Genomic DNA, 23,812 nt, shown 5'->3' on the forward strand with positions numbered 1-23,812 from the left:
CGCCGAAACTTAACTTATATTACTTCTAATATAATTAGCTCGTATCGCCGCTCTACTTGGGCGCTACTCGCCCTCGCTTTGCTCTCTACTTTAGGTTACTTAGGCTCTACGCCCCTATACTTAGCTACGATCTTACATACTATCGCCTTTAGTAACTAAATACTATAGTGTAGAGGAGCAGACAGGACCTTTAGGATTATCAGGAGGAATCGTGGATAAAACAACCAAAAGACTGCAGTCAAGGTAATAGGTATCAATTGGGCGATAGACGCGGTGTCGGATTATCGTCGTTTAGTCATCTGGCCAAAGAAGTCTAAACTATAGTTTAATGTTCTTTTAAAAGGATGAATATTCAGAGCGTACCCAGGCAGTAGCATTCCAGGACGACTAATAGTCACAAGATCCAGTTACTAATGTAAGTATTAGCAAATTGGGTTTGTATTCGGAATTATTCTAACTGGCCAGCTTCTCCCTGGTCCAGCGGCATTGTGGTGAATCGCATGTTGACTGTCGTGCTCTTGCCCTGTCGTGTGTAAAAGGGAGAGTGAGTGCCAGGAGCTTATATGCCCAGGTAGCTCCACTTATCCACGTGCTAATTCTAGTACAGTGAAAATGTAAAAACTAAGTAAATAAGTGGTGGTCCCTTGGATCCCTACCACACTACCTTGTATTCTCTATAAACCGACGCGCGTATCCGTCCTCTCGGGCTGTATAGAAGGTGTCAACCGTCGCCTCTGTTATACGCCACGCCCTATAGCTGTGAACTACTTCGCGCTACCCTGCCAGATCTCTCCTCACCACAAGGCCGACCGCGTCTCGCAGGAGTTGCCAATTATATACCCCTAGCCAGGTAGTATATAATACCGTTTCCGCTCGCACTAACCAAAGCGTGGCATTATCTTCCCTCCTACCGCTACAACACGCCAACAACGCTCCAGCTGCCGCCCCCTGGCTCTATTCAATCCTACGAACAAGATGAATAGGGTTCCCAGACCGCGCCACGTGGAAGCGGAGGACGTTGCGGTCCGGTCTGATATAGGTACGTTGCTGACTCCCGCAACGAGTTGATTAGTCTTAGGAGGCAGCAATTTAGCTCGATTTAGGGTTTTCGCTTACTACGTGATAGGGCGGGGCTTCTGTTTGATACCGTACGTGATTGCAGCGCAGGAGCGCTGGTAAACTGGACAGTAGTCGTATTCGCTATTGAGCGTGGACTAAGACCACTCGTCGAGTCGGCCAATATCGGTGAGCTTTTAGCTTGGCCGTTTTGGTGCTATTCGGCGGCGTAAGACGACGTTCGATGTAATGTTCGCCTCGCCCTTTGTCATCTGTTAATCGAAGTCTAATGTCTACTTGGCTGTAGTGTCTTTCAAGGGGATGAAGCAAGCTCGGAGTCGCTAAGGTCTTCTATTCCGATTGTAGCATCCGCATATTGTGTGAGAGAGAGCGGTTGAGTCCTACCGCACGTGTTAAGCCGCTGGTCGGGCGGGCTACACGCGAAAAACTTATTGTCGATGTTGCTAGGCTGCGATACTAATCCGTTGATGATAGGGCATGTCCGTCAGTAGGGAAAGGTTGTTCCGCCTAATAAGCTGAGCTATACAGATTAGGTGCTGGCTCGTCCAAGATGGCATAGGTTACTGCACGCATCGCATTTTCTGCGGTTATGCTACCAGATATAAGGGAAGGTGCCTGACATAATCCTGTATCGAGCCCTGCTCATTGTTGCCTAGTTGTGGCCGCCGTGTGATCAATACCTCCCCTCCCCTCCCCCCAATTAATTGTAACAGTGGGTTCCCCTGGTCGTAGGGCTATTTTGTAAGTACAGGAGGACAGGGGGCCCACTATTACAATTATTTAGGTTTAGGGGGGGGGAGTAGAAGCCGGGCGAGGGAGATACGTAGTCGCCGACCACACAGGCCAACCAAACTCTTTTCGGCTCATCCCTCACCCGACTTCTAGTGACCACACAAGAAAAGTTGGTATTTGGAAAACCAAACTCTCCTGGACTCATCCCTCACCCGACTTCTGTTGACCACACAAGGAAAACGGCATTGGAAACAAACCCTCCTTAGGTCATCCCTCACCTGATATAGGTGGTTAGCATTGTGCCTCATGCTAAAACGTTAGTTATTCTTCTCGTGTCTACAAAGCTGCGCGCTTTGACCATCCTCACACAGGTGCTTCTTCGGCGGCAAAAGTCGGGTGCGAGTTGCAACTAACGCCATACCCATGCCATTAGAGGGAATTAGACGGGCTGAGATCTTATGGGCTCCAAGGGTGTTTATACATCGGCCCTGGGCTGTCGTGACATGTGCAACGGCGATCAAGATCGCTGCCAGGCTAGCAATCCAGGACATCGTCTGATGTCGTAAGGGGCGCGAGATGGAAGCAACTCTGGTCCAACCAGGGCGGCCACTTGCCATGAAAGGTATTAGAGGAGGGGACGTGCAATAGGCGGCTTTGGCTCCTGCCCAACATCTGACGTCTTACGTCGGGAGCATGCCAGAGTAGCAACTCTAAAGAAGATGGCCTGTCAAAAAGTGTCTGAGATCCCCTGGAGCCGCCGCAGCCCTGCAGCCCTGCAGCCGTGGCCTACCTCCATACTGCTCCGCGGGTCTCTCATGTCACTGTGCGGAGGAAGGCCAGTGCTATGACCTAAAGCGTTGCGGGGTAGAGCGTGTAGCGGAGGTGGACCTGCTACAATTGGCCACTGTTGCTCTAATACGTGTGAAGGATAAAATAGACTGTTCCCCGGGTCTCTCGTTTTGCTATACGGAGGAAGACCAGTGCTATGACCTGAAGCGTTACGGGGTAGAGCGTGTAGAGGTGGTGAACCTACTACAATTGGCTGCCGTTGCTCTAATATGTGTGAAAAACAAAGCAACAGCGGGCAAGTTGGTCTGGTGGCTTCAAGATAAATGGCTTCCCTGGCTCTATTCTCCCTCCGTTTATCCCGCTCCCTTTTATTTCTATCTTTTAATCGCTACTACGTGTGCTCAACCTCTGCTACCTTGATCGTAGCATGCCGCTGATTACTGTGGCGGGATTCAGGGCGCCAATTCCAACACTGACCACGACAACGAAAGCAACAAAAGTGACGACGACCGACTCACTAATTACTGTGTGCAGTACTGTCCGCTCTCGTGCTTGAACGATGGGCGTCGAACAACTCCAAGGTGTATACGTATCTGGCGTGCCACATGGCTCGCCGGGCGCGATGCGGGTGTGGCTCATTCTCGTCGTTTCGTGGATGGCGATACTGGCTCTTCTGTGTGTTGTACTGCGGCTGGTCAGTCGGCGTATAAAAAAGCAGAAGCTGTGGTGGGATGACTACCTGATCTTGTTTTCCATGGTAAGAAACGCTCTTTCCATGTTATTTCGACCGTTCCGCGCTTCTATCAACTCGTAGTAATCTACCTACTAGGAACATCATAGCTCACATCGTCTAGGTCTGGAACTGGGTCGTCGTCGGCATTGGCTTCGCTATGTTCATCGAAGGCACCGGCTACCACGCCTGGCAGCTCCCCGCCGAGGCTACAATCAACATCGAGCGTTGGCTCCTCGTCACTGAGATCATCTACTTCTGGAATATGTGCTGGACAAAACTCTCCCTACTCTTCATGTACTACCGAATCTTCCATTTCCGCTACTTCAAGGTTCGCGCCATTGTTGTCGGGTCCTTTGTCGTCATATGGGCTATTACCGCCTCGTTCCTGTACACGTTCATTTGCGTGCCTGTCCACAAGCTGTGGAAGCCTGATATTCCCGGCCACTGTATCAGTCAGTTAGGCGTGTGGATGGCGAATTCGAGCGCGACCATCTTCTCAGACATTTTGATCTTGTGCTTGCCTATGCCGCAGGTGTGGAAGTTACAGCTGAAGATGATCGAAAAGATCACCGTGACGCTCGTCTTTAGCCTAGGTTTCTTGTAAGTTCAGGTACATGATTATACTAATCGTATATTAACACCCGGCAGCGCCGTCTTTGCATCCGCCTTCCGGACATGGGTCCTCTTTAACTACTCCAAAAACGACGTCCCCTATACCTTAACACCTCTCCTCGTCTGGTCCGATATCGAAATGTGCGTCGGCATCATCTCTGCCTGCCTGCCCACCCTCCTCCCTGTCGTCACCATCGCCGCCACCAAGCTTAACCTCTCGCGCGCCCTTAAGCTCACCCGTAACACGGTGTCTCCCTCCGGGTCGCGGCAGCCCTATGCTAGCAGTAAGGGCACATCGAGTCATCTGAGAACTATTGACGGCGGAGAATTAGACCTGGAGGATATGAGAGATCGCGTCCATTCCAAGCGCAGGTCTGATAGCGATCCGTTTTATAGGCTACCGGATGTCTCAAAGTCGGACAATATATTTGCCAATGACCAGGAGGATATAAGAGATCACGTCCAGTCCAAGTGCAGGTCCGATGACGATCCGTTTTATAGGCCGGACATCTCCAAGTCGGACAATATATTGGTCAAGGAGTTGGAGGTAAGGATCAAAATCTGCAATAGTAGTCGATCATATAACAAGGCCTAGACACTGTCGACTACCTCATATATATAAATATAAACATCTCGGGGGAGTGGTCTTTTTGTCTTAAACATATAGCAGAAGCGAGTAGTATTCTTGTGGGTTTTCCGATAACCGAGCGGCATAACCTGTACTCGGAGAAGTAAGGCATATATAGCAATAAATCGTGACCTTGCACCTACCACTCCTATAGCAGGTACCTACTATATAGCCGAAAAATTCCAATCTATAGTCCCTTAAGGTAATAGAGACTAATAATAATTAGCCGGGCAGATCAGCGAACTTCACACTAGCAGGTTGTAAACCGTAGGTATTTATACTCTTTATTTATTCCTGGACCCTGTCACTAGCTTAGAAGCGACACTTGACTTGGCTCATCAAAGTAGCTGGATCGAGGACATAGTGTCTCTCAAAGATTTTATCTGTTGACAGGTTGAGCAAGGACTGAGATTTAAACACGACGAATTCGACAGATTCGGCCGGTTTCTATCCCTCCGAGTGTGCTAGATGACGTTGTCGTATATACCGCTGTCGAAAGTTCAACGAGGGAGGCAAAGGCAGGTTGGTGGTATCGTCGCTTAGCATCCCGCTAGTCGCAGCTCGCACCACGTACGGAGGTCAAGGCAAAAAATTATTAGCCTCCAGGGGTGGTAACCAGTGTGTCAAATCGACAAGGGGAAGCACTAAGCATAATTTTATACTCAATTTATACCTGGAACCCCTCAATTTAAATGCGTCCTGCTGCTGCTGACTAATGCACTGTGTCTGAGTGTCTCTTTCTCCCTGATTTTGACTCTTTATATTCGTTATCTCCTTCAAGTTGAATAACCTCCTGAATATGAATTGGAATCCTTTCAATCCATGCCTGTATTTTCTCTTGTGGCATATTGCCCCAACAGTTTACCCAGTCCTTAATAAGCTGCTTTTTTGAGGTAGGTGCACCCCCTTTAGTAGTCTCTCTTTTCATCCACATCCAGGGAGGCTCAATAGCACTTAGATCTGGCTAATTAGGTGGCCAAAGCATGTGCTGAATATCCCAGACATTAAAGACTTGCTGGTTATAATGATGTGCGTGAGGGGATGCGTTATCCTCTTGAACAATTGCATTAGGTCGATCCTTCAGACACTCCTTAGTAAAGGGCAACAGCTTCTTCTGTAGGATCTCCTTGTTATAACGGTACCAATCAATCCCTCCTTTTGAGTTCCTTTCAAGCTTTCCACTCTTAGCTATCTATTTCCAAACTGGCTTTCTTTCAGGATATTGTCGAGCAATCCGTAATCGACGCATAGCTTGTTCAATCTCCCAATTAGCCTTACATAAGGGCTCACGCTACTTATTCTGCTCTTTTAACCACTTGATTGACTCTTTCTTTTCTTTTTCAGTCTCGTCTTGCTATATATGGCAAGGCCCTTTATTATCGTACGAGAAACTGCTCTAAAATATAAACTCTTTAAAGCCTTTCCAACACCGTCAAATATAGTAATTATTATAAGCCTCAGAATTTAAACGCTATACCCTTATCTTTCCTCGCTGGCCACCTATTGTAACAGACGTTTCATCGGTCTATATAACATCCTTCAAATCCTCTAGAGTCCAGTCCTTATATTTCAGACAGAATGTAAATCGTACGGCCTTTGCCTCAAGTGTTAAGCCTGGTTTATATGTCGGTTTATAACAGCCATATCATAAAGAGTGAAGGACGTTCCAGATTGTACGTGCAGAGAGTGTATTAACTGTATCAGGAGAAGTGTAAATAATGTGTGCAATCCCTTGAGTAGATAAATGTCTTGTTGTTGAGTTCTTAGATATTGTGTACGCAAATACGAACGGGGAAATCTACAAGGCATCATAGGGTAAGGCGGGTCAGCCCCCATTCTAGTCTACCATATTAACCGTCTTGGTATCATGTGGGGGAACCAGATTTATGATTTAAGCCATTCCACACAAATTCGGCCTGAACGAGGATTATCTTCAGGCTAAATGGAATGAGACTTAGCTATTGCAGTACTCCACACCGGAGTCTGGGACAATTGAGTAAACTGCCTTCATTGTTCTTGTCATACAGCTTTACTAACGGCGCGAAGTATAGAGAACTTTATTACCGGTTATCCAGGGAGTATCGAGCTCGGGGATATTTCTTTTCGCACCTACCTTTTTTTGTCAACTTGTTTCGGTCCAGGATAACCAGTAATATGTGTATATTCCTTTATCTAACAACAGACTTCTCAGTCTAAGAAAGAGGTGATCTCGCAAAGCAGGCTAGTCCTGAATAATAATGGCACGTGATATCAGCTGAGGTCTTTATGCTACCTAAATGCGTGAAATACAGGGATGAAAAGCTAGACTATTATAAGAAAACAAGATTGCTTGGCGTTACGCCTCTAGGTGAACGCTCTGAAGCAAAGCAAACTTAGCAACTTCGACCATATTCAAGTTCGAGTGAATTTGTGTGAAAGTCATTGCTTGCAGCTTCTATTGCTTTAAACTTGACGCATCTCTAATCAAATCAACATGTCTGTCAACAAGGTGGGCTTTGTTCCAAATCTGACATTTGTGTCCATAACCGGGCCCACACTTGACAATATCAGGGCGAAAGCAGTGGGGGCTCACACTACCAGAGCCAATTTTACACGACGACGACTGCGCCTGGTGCGGGAATATGCTGCTCAAAAAGAGTGTGCCGCGAGCGTTGAGCCTCTACAGGTCGAGGAAGATGGCCAGACCACGAATCGTGACCAAATAGTTGATATTCAGCTCCCCATCTTCAGTCATCCAGGCTTGGACCAAAAATTGAATCCAAAAGAAGCATTCTTCATCAACCATTGTGCGTTAGACATGGAATGGTGTCGTTTTTATCGTTATTCGTAGCTAACTTGTGACCCTCGCATAGTGACGCAAGCCATGGGAAAGCTCCATTTAGTTACGAACATGCCAGCACTAGACACTTCCTTAGCTGTGATGCAATCTGACTGGGCTCACTTTCTTCCTGATCCTACTATGCTCGATGTCTCTCTGTACTTTGCTGGATATGTCTATGCAGCGCGACGGTAACACCATACAGTTCAATTCGTTGTGGATGCGTACAAAGGCAGGGCAATTCGATCCGTGAGGGAGCGCCCCAACCATGGGTCCAATGGCCTCAGCGATAGCCTCGTCGCGGCCGTACTCATACTTACAGTTCTCGATGTTCGTCTCGCCATATAATTCCACGCCTCAACGGCTTTACTTGCATCCTTGCTGATAATACGGTCTCGAATAGCAAATTTTAGGCAGTATTGAAGCATGGAAAATCCACATCTCCGGCCTCCTCCAGATCATCACAATTCGTTCCCAAAATTCAAATAATCCACCCACACATTGGATATCACATATAATTCCACGGTTCGTACACTCCTGTAGGCTGGTAAGTTCGGAAAGCTCAGTATTTCTTCAAGAACAACCTTGCAGGGACTTCTTCTCTTCACTCGGCATGACTTGACATTGTTGACAACAATTGAGAAGACCGGCATCTTCAACACGATGTTCTCCGCCCCTGCCAAGAAAGCAGCGTATCTCATCCTCGCGAATGCGGAACAGGTAGCTGCGTTGCATTATACGTATGTCCCAAACAAACAGCTCCTCATCAGTGAACAGTTATGCCTTAGTCGCATTATCAAGTCCCTAGATATAGCCATCCAGTTGAACAGTACCGCATACACAGGAGAGGCATATATTACGGCAATAGCGTTGTCAATCAAGATCTTCTTGGAAATTGTGCTGCGTTGCACTACTAATACGGAAGTGGATCTCGAAAATACGGCTGTTCAGCTGATGGAGGTTTGCAGAAACCCGAGCAGCAGTTATGTTCGTCTTCTTTAGCGCTGTGTTCTTCCTTAGAGTCAGTATTCTGGCAAACAACGATGGGCGCAATCGCTGCTCCCGATGCTCGGACGAAATCGTTTTATACATCGAGACTCAGGCGAATAACTATCGCTTTGGCGCTCACATCTTGGCACGATTCCTCGGTCATTTTGCAAAAATTCTTTTGGATACCGTCCATCTTCACTGCCCCGTGCTACCAGATATTGTCGGAAATCCTGTATTCGCAAGGTTGTACTGATATATAGTTTGACAATTACAACTAGTTATATGACCTCCTCGTCCTTTCTTTTGATTGATTGCAGTGGAAAACTCCTTAGAGACTAGTCTACTTGATCAGTGCAACATCATTGCACATTGCCCTCCTTGATCGGACCGCAAGGGCGTCAAACAAGCTGTGCGAAGGGTTGAGTGGAATTGCTCCACCAAATCATGATGCCCCGCCGAGATTTCTTGTTTTCCCCTTTTAGGTCTTTCTCTTCTGCAAGAGGGCTGATCGAAATGATTTTGAATGGCTCAGAATTGGCGCAATAGGTGGCAAAGTGCAACAACATTAATCGATACTTCAATTGTAACAAGGCGGCACCGAATCTTGTCACTCTAGGTAACCAAATTTTCACATTTCTCTCTACTTGTTACTATCTGAGGTCGGTACAGACACAAAAAGGAGGCTCAACCTGGAATACTTGCAAGCAATACACATACCCTGCTCAACCGCCACAAACTTTCTCCAAAATTGTCCGCTTGTCTTATTACATCATTCTAGAAGGCATTGCTTCTCGTGGAGCACGCGGTCCCTTGAGTTGACAACACTTGATCTGACAAGTCGACTTTGCCAGAGTGGCAGAACGGTCTTCATTGTCAACAAATCAAAGCCATTGTTTGGTTCCAAGGTGAGAAACGAAGGAGCCTCCATCTCCATTTGCGAGGCTCGCTTTCTCGTAGACTGAGATGACCTGTTTGACAGATGCCTCTGGGGTCATCGGACCTTGAAAATGTGGTGCATATGTTTGGAATTTGGCTGCCAATGCACCAACAATCTGCAGCTCTTTCTCCGTCACTATTCGTCCGCATCATATTAGTTTCGTCTCACTGCCATGGGTCGAATTCGGGAAGGGAAAGCAGGGATCCAGTAGCTTACGTTCGGCAGGGTTGAAATGTCCAGTCTCAACCACTCCTGGGCTGATGCTCATGAAAAGCACCCCATCCTTGGCATACTCGGCACTGAACTTCGACACGACGGCATTGGTGGCAGCTTTTCCGACAGCATAAGGCCCAGTCACTTCAATCTCGTATTTTGATATCAGATCAAGGTCGGCGTGCCCCGAAGAGATGGCAATAACCTTCTTCTGCTGGCCATTGAGAATCAATGGCATGAACAGGTTGAACAGATGAACGTTCCCAACAACATTGGTTTTGCAATTTGCGATGAGCTCTTCTTCCAGAGCGGCAGGGTTCTTCCCCCTAGTTCCCGTAAGCCTGAGTAATGCCGCTGTATAACAGTGATGCAACAGAATGCTCCTAAGCATGGAAAATGGGCACTTACATCTCCCCAAAACTAACGAAGGCAGAACCTTCAGGAAGACGAGCTCCGTTGGCAATAAGATAGTCGAGGGTTCCGCCTGTGATTCTCGCGGTGGCTTCGCTTGCTTGCTTTGAAGGTCAATCAGTAATATATCCCTAGAAGAGCGCCCAGACCTGCCTTCAGCAACTCGTAGCTGTCCAAGTCTCCTTGAATGATATGGACATTGCTTTTGTTTATCTCTGCTGTCACCTTGGCTTTAGTGCTTTTGACGCCACGAACCAGGCCGATGACGGTATTTGCTGGATTGATTGAGAGCTGTCGTAGAAATTCGAACTGTTCCAATGTATGAGTCAGAGATGCTCGTGTGATCAGGGTACTGGGCGAGTCCTACGCCGATGCCTCGCGAGGCTCCAGTGATAACGTACGAGGACATCCTGTCTGATGCTCGGGCACAATTGCAAATAGCTGAGAAGAAGAACGCTTGTCTCTGAGAATTTGCGGCCGGTGAACTCTAGTTCAGGTGTGTCAAGTAGAAAGACAGCTGCAACTTGCGAGGTGTGTTCAAGTCATACTTCATCCAAGCCCGAAGCTCTTGTCGTACTACTGGCTATTTATAAGTCCTTCCGGAGCGACTCTCGTCCGGATTCCTTCGATGTCAATGGTCCTAACCAGGACTTAGCTTAGACAGCAACCCCACCGCCAAGCTTTATCGATTTCCTTATTGCGTTACTACCAGCGTGAGATTCTTTATTTCTCGAAATTTAGTCACCCTTACTCATGCTGCCAGAAAGTTCGTAGGATCAGCATACCCTTGCAAGGGTTTTCTGCTTATCAGATAAACGGGATTCTATGAAATATTATTGTGATTTCAAAGCATTTGGGGGCCATAGTAGAGCTGACCCACTTTTGCGTAGATCCTACGAACTTACTGGCAGCCCGAGGAACCCGGCGCTATATTCTCACAGACGGCGGTATTACACTAGGCTAAGAGTGATTAAATTTTCGAGAATTACGCAAATAAAGGAATTGATAAAGCTTAGTTGCGATAAAGTAGTTTTTTTAAATTAAATTAAAATTAAAATTATTAATAATTTATCAAATTTATCAAATAATACTTTTAGTTTTCAATAATCTTCTCATAAGAGTTTTAATAAAATTATAAGCAATAATAAATATATCAAGTTAATTATTTTCAATACTACAGCATTTGAACACTTTACTAAATACTACAAACACACATTTGGTACTACTTACCCTTAGAATCGCCACCTTTTTACGTGTTCTACTTGTACAGTACATATAAGCGCGTATAAGGGTATTTCTACTAAAGCTTTAAAAATCGTGATATTTAAAGCTTTTGATAATCGAGTAGTTCGTACTTTTATAATATATATAGACGTATGAAAATTACGCTTTCTCTACCTGATTAGACTGCCCCTATTTATCTCTATATAATCTCCAAGCAGCACATTCCTTACAATTTCTCTGCTATTAGGTATAATCAATACTCCAAATACCTGAAATTCCACCTCTTCCCCTTTTTATGACTCGGATGGCAGTTTGTCTACCCTGTTGGGCTCGCGATTCGTCGGCGCCTGCTCGGGTGCCACTCGCTCCAATATTTATACGGACACAACGGGGCACGGTTCGGGCGGATCGTAAATTTGAAGCTATGATATAGGGCGCATAGAAAAAAGGAATCCTAGGCTAATATCTTTCCTTAAGCCGCTAAGCAGATAACAAGACATTTTTTTATTTATGTGCGCGTATGTAGTTGAAAGCCGCGAATAGCTTCCCTTCTTGGCCTCAACTGGGGTCGCTTGTACTGTACATGTACGTACAGCAATAGAAAAAGGATAAGCCAGCTGATTAGAAACCGGGAGTGCATTCGAGCAGACGCCGACGAATCGCCAGCCCTACAGGGTAGACAAAATGGCATCCGAGTCATAAAAAGGGGAAGAGGTAGAATTTCAGGTATTTAACGCAATTGATCCAGTGCTATGGTTGACCGGTAGGGTAATTCAGCGCCAGTGGTGACCAAGCGTCAGGGCAACAACAAGCTTTCACCTTTATTAACTGCTGTACGACACCAGCTATGAACGTTGCATGAAGGGACGAGCACTGCCACTGTTGGCTGATCAAATCACCTCTTCGAAACCCACTTGCTGAGTGTGAAAGACGCACGGGGTGCGGGATTTTCCCAGCGACTACAGCGTCCGAGATCTCATTGGACTTGTCCTGCCACACAACCAGACCAGACCTGGGGTTTAACCGCTCATCACTCGTCTACCCAATCATCGTCTCTCAATGCCTTGTTTTAAATACGGATTATGGGGTCTGACGGCAGTTTCTCTGTATCACGCATTTATATAATTAATACAAAATTACTCTCGAAGATGTAAAGGAAGAGTCTTTTTTGAACACCGTCAAACAACTCTTCAAAATGGTTTCTTTCGTGCTTTCAGCACTTGCATTTACGTTTGGTAAGCTTTTTCCACAAAGTTCAACCGACAACGCAATGGCCTATTGTAAACTAAATGTCAAGCTATTCTCCTCGCAACCGCCCAATCGACTACCCCTGCGTTCTCTAACCTGTATGACGATGAGGTCCAAATGAGCTTTTCGATAAACCTCCCCATCAATTCTACAGATGTATATTTTTCTTTCTCGGCCCCGGCCTATTCTTGGGTTGCTATCGGAGCTGGCAATTACATGGCTGGGTCTTTGATGATGATAATTTATGGTTCGCCGGATGCCCAAGGTAAGCTGCACGCCATATTTCGATTGCTTCTTATAAAGATGGCCTAGACTGACGGGGAGGACTATAGGCATCACAATCAGTCCTCGCATCGCAACGTAACACTCTTTCTACCCTCCCTCATATACTGTTCACTTACTTATCAACCTATCTTAGTGGCCACACCGAACCCACATTCACAACAGACGTTCAAGTCGAAGTCCTCGATGGAACGTCTATCCAAAACAACTTGTATGTCTTGAACGCCTTATGTCATGGCTGCAGATCCTGGAAAGGAGGCTCCCTCAACTTGAATACAACCGTACAGCCATTCATGTATGCCTTTGGACCGAATATCATTGCCTCATCTGACTCTCCTACACTTGGGTTACGGCGACACTATTCATTCGGTAGGATCTTTCTTTTTTATATCTGAGCTAATCGAGATGGAGCTGATGAAAAGAAGGCCACTTCACAATGGATATGATTCAAGCCACCGGTCCAGGCAGCGTCCCACCTGCTGCTTCGACAATCAAGCGTGGTGCAGCCCTTGCTGGCTCCTTAAAGAAAGATGGCGACAAGGCATCTCCAACGCACGGGATATTGATGATAATAGTAGCGCTAATCCTGATTCCCTTTGATGTGATTATCGTCGGAGTGTGCAAGTGGATGCGCCCTCACATTCTCATCTCCAGTTTTTCGTTCCTCGTCGTAATCACCTCTATGGGTCTTGGCATTTACGTTAGCACCGAGTATAATCGGGTACGTATCTCCAACACCTGTCTTCAAGTTCAAGGTCTCCCAAAACCAAAAAAGATTGTTCAAATATAACCTGATATAAGACTAATAAAACCTTCGCAAATAGTCCAAAACATTCAACACCCCCCACCAAATCATCGGCTTCATCTCCATCCTCGGCCTCTTATTCATAGCAGGGCTAGGCATATACTCCCGGCAACTACAAAACAAAGCTTCGAAAATCGATGTTGATACGTTCGCCCCGCCTGCAAAATCATCGAGCCTGCTTTTCTCCACAATCCATTCCTGGACTGCTCGCCTCATCTGGCTTTTACTTATTGTCAATAATGGAATGTAAGTCTCCACTCTTCTTGTTTTTTCCTAATTTTATACTTGAAAGAAAAGTGGAAGGGAAGCTAATGTGGAAATGGGGTAGTGGGATGAAATTCGCTAGCACGTCGAGAAAATTTGTGGTAATTTACGCTATTCTAGCGGTACTAGTCTTTTTTGCCATGTGGCCGGTTTACTATTGCATTTTTAGGCGGGAGAGGAAGAAGCGGGTGCAGCAGGATGAGAATAGCGGGGGTTTTGCTATGACTTGATTCCTGCGATATGGAGGTGGAGTGGGTTTGGAATTCGAGCTGAACTTGGAAAGAGAGAAAGGAAACAAAAAATGAAAGTTTCACGTTCACATATTAAGTCTTGGGTTTACTTGGTAAACATTGTTCTATCTTCATGCCAACGGTCACTCAACGAACGCTTTAGTAAAAATCAACATTTATTACGCTATCTAATCATGGCTTTGCTGTCTAGTTTATGTTCCTCAATCATTGGACACTATAAGTCATAAACGCGCTACGTTCTCTACATAAAAAACCAGAACAAAAATGGAACAAAATCTGCAAATGCATAAGCAAGATCGATATGCGCAAATGAAAGCACAAGCAAGTCTACTTCAAGTCTCCTCTCATAATCACTCCTGTGCACTGGGCAATTCGAATCAGTGCTGAGTTACGGCTCGAAGGGCAAAGGAGTAGTTAACTATTCCTCAATTTCCACAACTTCACCAACCCGGCCCTGTTCTTCCGCCTTTTCGAATTGCTCGGCCTTGGCTAACATGTCGATGTAAGAAACAAGCTTCAATCGTCTAAGGTAAATATTGAATAGGTCAACGCGTCTCTTGGCATCTCCGATATTATGACCAGTGATCAAGATCATGGTGAAGAATGACTCAATGATACTAGGAGGGACATTGCAAAGTAGCTGTCCAGTTACACTCCAACCCATGGAGCTGGCTCCAATAATCAAGCCAATGATGGTGATTGCTCCTAAGACTACCGTCAACTCATGAGAGCAGATATCACCCACTCGAACAGAGATCCGGCAGGTGAGAGAATTGTCTGCAACCCGCTCTTCTTTAAGCTTTTCGACACCAATCACGGCAAGCATATCCATGTCCTCATATTCCACCTGCGTGAACTGTTCATTATCAAAGTCTCCAAGTACCGTGCAGACATTGCGAAGAACGAAACCATCATTCAACCCGATCAACCCAGCATAAGTGCCAATTAGAAGCCACCAGTTGGCATCGAAGTGAAGTGCTGGACCGATTGCCACCCAAACAATGATCACAAAGATCAGAATTGCGATGCCAAGAAGAGTACCAACAAGATCTGAGTAATAGTCGATTCCACGCTGGATTCTGCTTCGCTTAGGAGCGGGAATGACTATAGGCGCGTTCTCTATTGTATCGCCTGTGATAGTGCGCAGTCTGAGCTCGAGAGCAGAATCGACCTCCCAGATCGATTCCAAGCATTTTGTCATGTACTTGGTGTGACGTTCGCGAATATTTGCTAGGAACGCCAGGATGAAGACCATCAATGCCGACGTAGCCGAATTGATGTACAGTTGCCAGGTGGTAGACCAGTTGCAGTATTTGCCAAATCCAATCCAGATGAAGATGCAGACCCAGAAGCCGAATACTGTAGCGAGATGGCCCATGAAGGCCGATAATGCGGTGGAGAGTCGACCCAACCAATTTTCTGCAGGGAGTTCGGAGGCGAATGTTGTCTGCTGTAACTCTTGAAATCGAGTCGGCCCAACTTTCTCGTACTTTCCACTCCCAATTAGTTGCTTGAGCATCCTCTTGTTGCTAGTGCTGCGGGATCTCAGGGAGGCGGCGACCATAACCAGAGAGTCGTGTGAGTTCAGTTGCTGGCGCATAAGAAAGGCATCGAAGACCATATTGACAATGGCTTGAGCATCAGAGATGGTGACCTGCCAAGTGTTGGACCGGCCAAATGGGATTCCCAGGAATGCCCATACAAGGAGAGCAACGATAATTGTGAAGTAGACGAACTCGGAACCAGACACTTCCACAACCTTATCGAGCCAGCGATCCAGAAGCCTCGACTTGGCCAAAACCGTATATGTATTTTCATTCTCGACAGAAACGTCAACATCCTTCTCTTTCTCACCTGACTCTGCGTTAGCTACCACTTGGGTTGGTGCAGCGCCCTCGATTTCTTGTCTTGCGCCTGGAGCGCGAAGGATGTTGAATACTCGTTGCATTTTGGCCAATACGGGGTTGCGTTGGAAAGGAACGGTATTGGGGGAAAGATCTCAAGGGAATGCTGCGCTACTTCCGGGGATGCTGAAATCAATGGTCTTGGGATTGAAAAACAAACACTTCTGAAACATAGTGTAAGCAACGGGTCAATTGGAAGATCCAGTTTTGACGTGAATTGCAGATGAGATATGATAACGGTCGACGCTGGACCATTGCGTTGAACTGACCTTCATTCTATGGTGGTCGAGTGAGTTGTGGCAGGACGCCAACAGGCTTGTGGGAGCCTGTTGGTCTGTGAGAAGAGCTGATTTCCGCCAGCTTTTCGCAGGAGACTATTCTCCTGTTGGTGGGCTTGTGTGGTTATAGAGAAGATCACACCGTTGTTGTAGATCAAGGGTCAATTTGTTTTTAGTGATTGTGTGTGTTCGGCAGAAAGAAAAGCTGGGTTGATTTTTTCGTAGTCTGATCCCAGCGACCGCAAAATTCGCTCATACGGCATAAATGGTCAGCGCCGAAATCGCATGACCGTCACAAACTAGGTACGCATATACATACCTTCAACTTTCAGCTTCTCCTGGCTCTCATGATTCCAGCATCTCATCCCCTCTACCCGCTTCACCATTCCAGTCCGATTTCTAGTTCAATATACCCTAAATGGTTCCCAGTACATTGCCCGTAATTATGCTTCCTGTTGAATGGCTTCGAATTGCCCAAGAAGCCCCGTGTTTCTCATCAAGTTCGCTACTTTTAGTGCGAGAGCTGGTGCTCCCAGTACTTTCCTGAGCTCCTACTGACCCCTCGTTCTCTCTCTACCCCATTTTTCCTGCCGTAGTTCACAATACAAGGGGCAGCAGAAGAGGACATGAAGGAGGGTTTGGGGGCCTCTTCCGCACTCACACTTGTCATCATCCACATCCAGCACCTTCCTAAGATATAAGAACTGCCGGAGGCCTATCTTTGCTGTGCGCATCTGTACTATTAATGAGCTGAATAGTCGGGGTACTGACTTGTGTAGCAAAAGGACTTTTGAGGTAGCTTCTGGGCATATCCCGTAGAGCTCTCGTCCTGTCTTTTCATTTGTCCAAGCCTCCTTCCATTCGACAAGCAGGAGCGAGTTCTGGACTGCTCTTATTGTCGCCACGAGCGAATAACTTGGCGGTCTGTAAGCAGTTTGGTCGGTGTCAACTTCCCTTGACCGCTCCCGGCCCCTGATCCTTCGCCAGCCTGTGGCTTCCTTCGCTGCCTTGTCCGCTCTTTCGTTGCCCTCTATGCCTGTGTGAGCCGGGACCCAGTGTAACTCTGGCTCTATCCCTTTGCGTCTCATGTTTTCTATCATCCACAGTATCTGAAGGAGGATATATTGGCCGAATTGACTGTCTGGGTTGGCCACAGATCTGATTGCTGCCTGGTTGTCTGTGAAGACTATGACGGCCTTGTGGGCTTTCTTATATGCGATCTGGAGTGCTGAGAGAATCCCTCTCAGCTCGGCCGCGTAAACGTTACCTCCGATGCCCGGCCAGATATGACCGATGCGTGATGGATCCATCGGCTGTCACAGCTGAAGCATCAACTATATCGTTGATGCAGCTGCCACTTTCTTCCTATGGCTCGCCTCTCCTGCTGGTATGTACCATGCCGAGCATCCATGGAGTACTTGCGGGAGGATCACTGCTTGATACACTTTCCTTAAGTTCAGCAAGCTCATTCCCCACGTTGAACTAGTTATTCGGGATAGCATTTTAAGGCTGTCGTGTGCTTTGACTCGTAAGGACTCTAGGTAGCCATTCCATAGCAAGCTGGTATCTAGGGTGAACCCTAAATATTTGGCCTGCGGCGTCGGTTTGACCGTCCTCCCTTCATTTTAACTCTAGCTCTTGGTCGAGGTTGAATTATTTTGGCTTCTTTGTGAGGTGTAAGAGCGTGTACTTGCTTGATGCACAGTGAGGCCTACTTCTTTGTCCAGGCCTCACATTCGGCGTGCACCTGTTTAAGCCTTTTGCACTTCTCCTCCGTTGTTCGGCTGGACACGAGGATGGCTACGTCATCAATGTACCCGCTGCTGCACATGTTCTGGTCTGGTCTGCTACCAATTTCTAGCAAGTCGGCATTGTAGAAGAGATAGAGAATCGGTGACAGCGGGGACCCCTGTGGGATTCCTGTGCTTGTTCTGAACGGGGCCGACGTATCCATTCCAACGTGCAATGTGGTCGTCCGGTCCTCGAGGAAGCTGTCTATAAGCATCAGTGTTTGTAGGTCAACCCGTCGTTTTCTCAGATTGTGTATCAGCCTAGGGTGTGAGACGTTGTCGAAGGCACTGGACACTTCGAGGAGTAGGTGACTAGCAATGTCCACGCCTGACGCGTACCAGGCCGTGTAAATCCGTTCAAGGAGCACATGGATTGCATGCTCCGTGGATCTCCCTTTTCGGCCGCCCATGTGTTCTCCTGGGAGCAGGCCGTACATCTCGACTGCGGAGCTAATTCTCCTGGCGATGACTGCATCTAAGATCTTCCCGATAGTATTGAGAAGAGCTATGGGTCGGTATGGTTTTGGCTGTGTGTAGCCGCCCTTGCCTGGCTTCCGGAGCGCCACTGTACAGCTGTGCTTGAAGCCCTTTGGGTAGCACCCCGTCGCTAGGCATCCATTGAATAGAACCTGTAAAGCTGGAGCGATGATGTCCATTGCCTTACGTAGAATGTGGTTCGGTATCCCTCCGGTCCGGGTGCTTCGTTTCCTGGTGCGTGTCGTATCGCCATTTCAAGCTCATGAGGGGTGATAGGCGGGAATTTAATGTTATCTGCGTATTGGCATTTCATCCAGATCAGCGAAGTCTGCTTCTGGGGTTTCGGGGAACAATGATCTACACCTCAGATTGACGTCCCTGCGCCTTCGGATTGGTGGCAGATTCGAGAGTGGAGAAGTCATACCTGGGCTTCTTTGAGTTGGATCTGGAGATTGACGTTCTCTGCTCCCAAGAGTGCGATGCGGTGAGCCACTGACAGCTGTGTGCCATGCTCACCGGTGTCCTGATTAGGTCAGTTCGATTTTTTGTGTCTTGGGATCTCAGCAAAGCTCTAACCTCTGGTTCTGGTGTGGACTAGGGTGTGCCGCTGAGCTATTAGCTAGCGAACCTCTAGAAAACTAGTAATAGCTATTACTTAGGCATCTTCGTAGCTAATTACTCTATATAACCGTATAGTAAATATAATTGAGAATTTATTACTATTTATAGCTCCGATAGAGTTAGCTTGCCAAATTCCGCTTTATAAAGAGTTTACTAGTATTTTAGCTAAAGTTACTAGTATAAGTATATTAATAAACTATATTAACTAATTAATAGCTTCCTACCTACTACTAGGTCGTGTTAAAGGATTAACTTGTCACATGATGTATTGCCACGTGACATTAATCAGGGGTAGCGAATCCACCGTGGGCCTGCCCATATTAGGCTAGCCTCAACTATGTACCTACCTTGCCAAGCACTTATAATTAGCTCTGCATCCTTTTCTACAACTTGTGGTATACCACTCCATTCCACTCTGACCTGAACTTCTACGAAGTATACGGCCTAACCAGCGACTTCTACCGTATGACCTAGCTTTATTAGCTAGAGGCTCAGTTTTATATACGAGTAGGGCCTTAGTCATAGGAGTTCCCGTCACACATTAACCATATTAGCCGGCATTTTACCCCACGCCACACCCCACTCTGCTGGACGACATCTCTCCTTGCTTTTCCTCCCTTTCATATACTACTTACGGATAGTTATAATATACAAACTCTATCCGTCTTCCCAATTCGTCTTCCACACGTGCTGAATGCTCTCTAGATACTCCCAATTGACCAAGTCTTTGAAAGTTTTAACAACTCAATCTGACCCAGATCCAGTCAGAAGTAGTCGAACACAAAGCTGCTATAATCACCCCGGATATATACAATGATGCTGGGCCCTACTCACGACGGCGAGCGCTATGAGCTGACCAGCCCAACGGCCATGCCAAAAGCAGACGGTTTTCTATGGAATCAAAAGATGATGATCCAGGTAACCTGCCGCGGCTATGCTACCTCTCAATTCATGCAGCCGGAGCCAGCCAAGTACGCCCACGCGCCCAACCTCGAAGGCAAGACCTTCATGCAGCCAGAGCAGAGCTATTATTCGCATCATCCAGGCCGCTTCGTCTACATCAAAGATGAGGAAACGGGCCAACTGTTCTCCGCGCCATACGAACCTGTACGCGCGCCTGTGGACCGTTTCGTTTTCTCTGTCGGCAAAAGCGATATCGCGTGGACCGTGGAGCACCTAGGTATCCGTGTTGAAATGACACTGAGCCTACCCACGCATGATGTGGCGGAACTTTGGACTGTGAAGGTATCCAACCTGTCTGGCCGCCCACGGAAGATTAGTGTCTGCCCTTACTTCCCAATCGGCAACATGTCCTGGATGAATCAGTCCGCCGAGTACCGCCCGGACCTGGGTGGCGTGGTGGCTAGCAGCGTCACGCCGTACCAGAAGGCAGAGGATTACTTCAAGAATAAGTTCCTCAAGGATAAAACCTACTTTATGTGCGAGACGCCGCCCAACTCGTGGGAAACCATGCAGCAAGCGTTTGAAGGCGAAGGAGGCCTACACGCCCCATCCGCACTGCTGGGGTCGGACCTTTCGGGCGGTGACGCGCGCTACGAAACGCCTGTAGCCGCTGTGCAGTACCGCATAGCCCTGGAAGCGGAGGAGCAGCGCGAATACCGCTTCCTGTTTGGGCCTGCTTTCGATGACGCTGAAATCAGTGCTATGTGCAAAAAATACCTAAACAAAGAAGGTTTTGCCCAGTCTGCCCAGGACTATGCGCAGTACATCGAACAAGGACGCGGCTGTCTGAAGATCGAAACGCCGGACAAGGACTTGGACAACTTTGTCAACAACTGGCTTCCACGCCAGGTATACTACCATGGTGATGTAAACCGCTTGACTACAGACCCACAGACGCGCAACTACCTCCAAGACAACATGGGCATGAGCTATATCAAGCCCGAGGTAGCGCGGAATGCCTTTCTCACGGCGCTCGCGCAGCAGGAAGCCGACGGTGCCATGCCTGATGGGATTCTGTTGATCGAAGGCGCAGAGCTAAAGTACATTAACCAGGTACCGCACACAGACCACTGCGTATGGCTACCAGTGACGCTGGACGCCTATCTGGCTGAAACAGCGGATTATGCCTTCTTAGAGGAGCCCCTGAAGAGTGTACATGGCGACACCTACACAGTGTTCGAGCGCTTCAGCCGCGCTATGGACTGGCTGCTCGCCGCCCGCGACGAGCGTGGCCTGAGCTATATCGCCCAGGGCGACTGGTGCGATCCGATGAATATGGTAGGGTATAAGGGCAAAGGCGTATCGGGCTGGCTCACTGTGGCCACCGGCTATGCGTTAAACCTTTGGGCCGACGTCTGCGAACAGCAAGGCAAGCCCGAACTAGCGGCGCGCTATCGAGCAGGCGCCCAGGACGTCAACACAGCTACCAACACCCATCTATGGGACGGCGATTGGTTTGCACGCGGCATCACAGATGATAACGTGGTCTTCGGCACCAAGAAGGACGTCGAAGGCCGCATCTGGCTTAATCCCCAGGCGTGGTCCATTCTCAGCGGCGCGGCTAGCACCGAGCAGCGAGAGAAGATGTTAACCCAGGTAGATGAGCAACTGAGTACGCCATACGGCGTGGCCATGTTCGCGCCAGCGTTCAGTGCTATGCGTGAGGACGTTGGTCGCGTGACGCAGAAATACCCTGGCTCGGCGGAGAACGGTTCGGTGTATAACCACGCGGCTATCTTCTACATCCATAGTCTGTACACCGTCGGCGAGAAGGATCGTGCCTATAAGCTGCTGCGCCAGATGCTGCCAGGCCCAACCGAAGCCGACTACCGACAGCGCGGCCAACTGCCTGTGTATATTCCAAACTATTACCGCGGGGCGTGGCATCAATATCCACGCACTGCCGGCCGCTCCAGCCAGCTGTTCAACACCGGCACCATGCCATGGGTTTACCGCTGCTTCACCGAGGGCTTGTGTGGGCTTCGTGGCGATGTGGAGGGCCTACGCATCCAGCCCCAACTTCCATCGGGTTGGGACGACATAAAGGTCACCCGCCTTTTCCGCGGCGCGAGGTTCGAGCTGGATATTCGACGCGCGGACGTGAAGGAAGTGGCAGTCAGCCATGCCGGCAAGGTCTTACCTAACGCCCGAATCACCAATATCCAACCTGGTGCTACCTACCAGCTATCGGTCTCAGTGCCGCAGTAATAGTACGGCTACTATCGACCTCCGCCTAGGCGGCCTTGCCCGCAGTGTCGATGACGCTGCAGAAGACAATCCAGGCTAGGTTCGACTTCTTCGACATGGCCTTGAAAAAGGGCTGTTATCGTAGAAATCGTTGAGGTGGATTGAGATGGCGGTGGTGATTGCGAATAGAGGCGAGTTTGAAGTTAAATTTGAGGAAGGGTGGTGGAGGAGATGGAAGGGGGAGGGGGATCTGAGGCAGATAAGGGGCGAATCTTCGACTATAGACGCCGACAAGAAGGGATGTGTCCTCGGCTGTACCGCTACTTGGTACCCACTACTAGACTATATAATTATAGAGTTACTTGTTGCTGTATCTTTGGATGTAATACCATGTGAACTGCTCCTGAGCTACGAAAACAAGTTGGGATGCTTGCCTTATATCACTCAGTCTCACTCCTTAGATTGAAAATATTCGATTTTAGCAGTCCTAAAATCTTTAATTCGTATTGCTCTAGAGACATATAGGCATAATTCGCGAGTATCGGATGATCCCGATTCTGGAGAGCAAGGAGCGACTTGCTGATTTCCCAAGGAAACAGAACACATGAGTGAGGATCTGAGGGGATCACTTGTTGAGTAGGACAATTTTGTACGGCTGCAATGGTAGAATCGAGCTGGGTGATTTCGACGCCCCTGCAACGAACAGTGATACCACTATGTGTTGCATAATACATAAACGCAATGGCCAGTTAAAGGGGAAACCTTTCGTGTCTTATGTCGATGAATAAGGGGAATCTTTAGAATTGACAAATCTAGTCGCTATTTCACGAGTTACCCTCTCCAATAAGAATAATAACCGCTAAGATTTGAAGGTAACTTTTACCGTCATAGCGACTTATGTTTCTTGTTCCGAGATGCCCTTTTGGTTAATATAGGGTGCCCTTCCTATCTATACTCCTCTTAGCTTTCCTCAGCCTCTACTTTTTGCCCCCGGGTTATACAGGATTCCGAGCCCTAGATCTGCAAACCGTAGTTCCTTAATATTTTAAAGCACTCGCTTGTAGAATAAAATATATACTCGTAAAGTATATAATAAGATAATTGTATTATTTTAGATATTATAAAGTTATATACGGGAATATTAAAGTTTTTACGATACGGATACAAGTAGAGAGTGAGATACTAGATACGGCATAACCCAGTAATATAGTCCTATAATGGAAGGTCCCGTAATACGCTCATAACAAAATATAATTAGTAATATCTACCTATTATATTAGTAAGGTTATTATAATAATACCTTTTTGTTCTCAGGTTCTAGTAAGTGACCGAATCGTGTATAACAAGATACTGACCTTCAGTGTAAAAGGGTAAAGCGAGAAACCCTTGTAATACTACTCGATAACTCAAACATGTGGTGTTGAGATTTTAGGGCACGTAGGGTTGCTTGCCGGGTGGCGGCATGAGTTGTAACACGTGAGGTGCTCGTATTGTTAGCTTCCCGGTAGGCAGGCGGTCCTGTGGAAGGAAAACGATTACGAGGATCAGCGAGGGATTAAGTTTATGTTGAGGCTGGTT

The 23,812-nt window shown here is 47.5% G+C and overlaps 9 protein-coding genes across 9 annotated transcripts; 5 read left to right on the forward strand and 4 right to left on the reverse strand.

Moving 5' to 3' along the window:
- Positions 1-3,157: 3,157 nt before the first annotated feature.
- On the forward strand, positions 3,158-4,538 carry BP5553_06498 (Uncharacterized protein; the record flags this gene model as incomplete). Its single annotated transcript, XM_032015121.1, has 3 exons — positions 3,158-3,355; positions 3,453-3,931; positions 3,980-4,538. The coding sequence occupies 3 exons, from the start codon at positions 3,158-3,160 to the stop codon at positions 4,536-4,538; spliced, it is 1,236 nt and encodes a 411-aa protein (XP_031868542.1).
- Positions 4,539-7,044: 2,506 nt separating this feature from the next.
- Positions 7,045-7,584, forward strand: BP5553_06499 (uncharacterized protein; the record flags this gene model as incomplete). Its single annotated transcript, XM_032015122.1, has 2 exons — positions 7,045-7,357; positions 7,424-7,584. 2 exons carry the CDS (start codon positions 7,045-7,047, stop codon positions 7,582-7,584), a joined length of 474 nt encoding a protein of 157 aa, XP_031868543.1.
- A 468-nt stretch (positions 7,585-8,052) lies between these two features.
- On the forward strand, positions 8,053-8,391 carry BP5553_06500 (uncharacterized protein; the record flags this gene model as incomplete). Its single annotated transcript, XM_032015123.1, has 1 exon — positions 8,053-8,391. The coding sequence occupies one exon, from the start codon at positions 8,053-8,055 to the stop codon at positions 8,389-8,391; it is 339 nt and encodes a 112-aa protein (XP_031868544.1).
- An 869-nt stretch (positions 8,392-9,260) lies between these two features.
- On the reverse strand, positions 9,261-10,349 carry BP5553_06501 (Uncharacterized protein; the record flags this gene model as incomplete). Its single annotated transcript, XM_032015124.1, has 4 exons — positions 9,261-9,451; positions 9,533-9,855; positions 9,938-10,040; positions 10,196-10,349. 4 exons carry the CDS (start codon positions 10,347-10,349, stop codon positions 9,261-9,263), a joined length of 771 nt encoding a protein of 256 aa, XP_031868545.1.
- Positions 10,350-12,359: 2,010 nt separating this feature from the next.
- On the forward strand, positions 12,360-13,993 carry BP5553_06502 (Uncharacterized protein; the record flags this gene model as incomplete). The annotated part of the gene is made up of 7 exons (XM_032015125.1): positions 12,360-12,399; positions 12,462-12,677; positions 12,745-12,772; positions 12,831-13,063; positions 13,120-13,415; positions 13,519-13,745; positions 13,828-13,993. 7 exons carry the CDS (start codon positions 12,360-12,362, stop codon positions 13,991-13,993), a joined length of 1,206 nt encoding a protein of 401 aa, XP_031868546.1.
- Positions 13,994-14,432: 439 nt separating this feature from the next.
- On the reverse strand, positions 14,433-15,962 carry BP5553_06503 (Uncharacterized protein; the record flags this gene model as incomplete). The annotated part of the gene is made up of 1 exon (XM_032015126.1): positions 14,433-15,962. The coding sequence occupies one exon, from the start codon at positions 15,960-15,962 to the stop codon at positions 14,433-14,435; it is 1,530 nt and encodes a 509-aa protein (XP_031868547.1).
- A 949-nt stretch (positions 15,963-16,911) lies between these two features.
- Positions 16,912-17,506, reverse strand: BP5553_06504 (uncharacterized protein; the record flags this gene model as incomplete). Its single annotated transcript, XM_032015127.1, has 2 exons — positions 16,912-16,915; positions 16,968-17,506. 2 exons carry the CDS (start codon positions 17,504-17,506, stop codon positions 16,912-16,914), a joined length of 543 nt encoding a protein of 180 aa, XP_031868548.1.
- Positions 17,507-17,907: 401 nt separating this feature from the next.
- BP5553_06505 (uncharacterized protein) lies at positions 17,908-18,642 on the reverse strand (the record flags this gene model as incomplete). The annotated part of the gene is made up of 1 exon (XM_032015128.1): positions 17,908-18,642. The coding sequence occupies one exon, from the start codon at positions 18,640-18,642 to the stop codon at positions 17,908-17,910; it is 735 nt and encodes a 244-aa protein (XP_031868549.1).
- A 1,255-nt stretch (positions 18,643-19,897) lies between these two features.
- On the forward strand, positions 19,898-22,255 carry BP5553_06506 (uncharacterized protein; the record flags this gene model as incomplete). The annotated part of the gene is made up of 1 exon (XM_032015129.1): positions 19,898-22,255. The coding sequence occupies one exon, from the start codon at positions 19,898-19,900 to the stop codon at positions 22,253-22,255; it is 2,358 nt and encodes a 785-aa protein (XP_031868550.1).
- Between the last annotated feature and the right edge of the window lie 1,557 nt (positions 22,256-23,812).

The sequence above is a fragment of the Venustampulla echinocandica genome (assembly GCF_003357145.1).
Source record: "Venustampulla echinocandica strain BP 5553 chromosome Unknown scaffold_4, whole genome shotgun sequence".
Classification (NCBI taxonomy): domain Eukaryota; kingdom Fungi; phylum Ascomycota; class Leotiomycetes; order Helotiales; family Pleuroascaceae; genus Venustampulla; species Venustampulla echinocandica.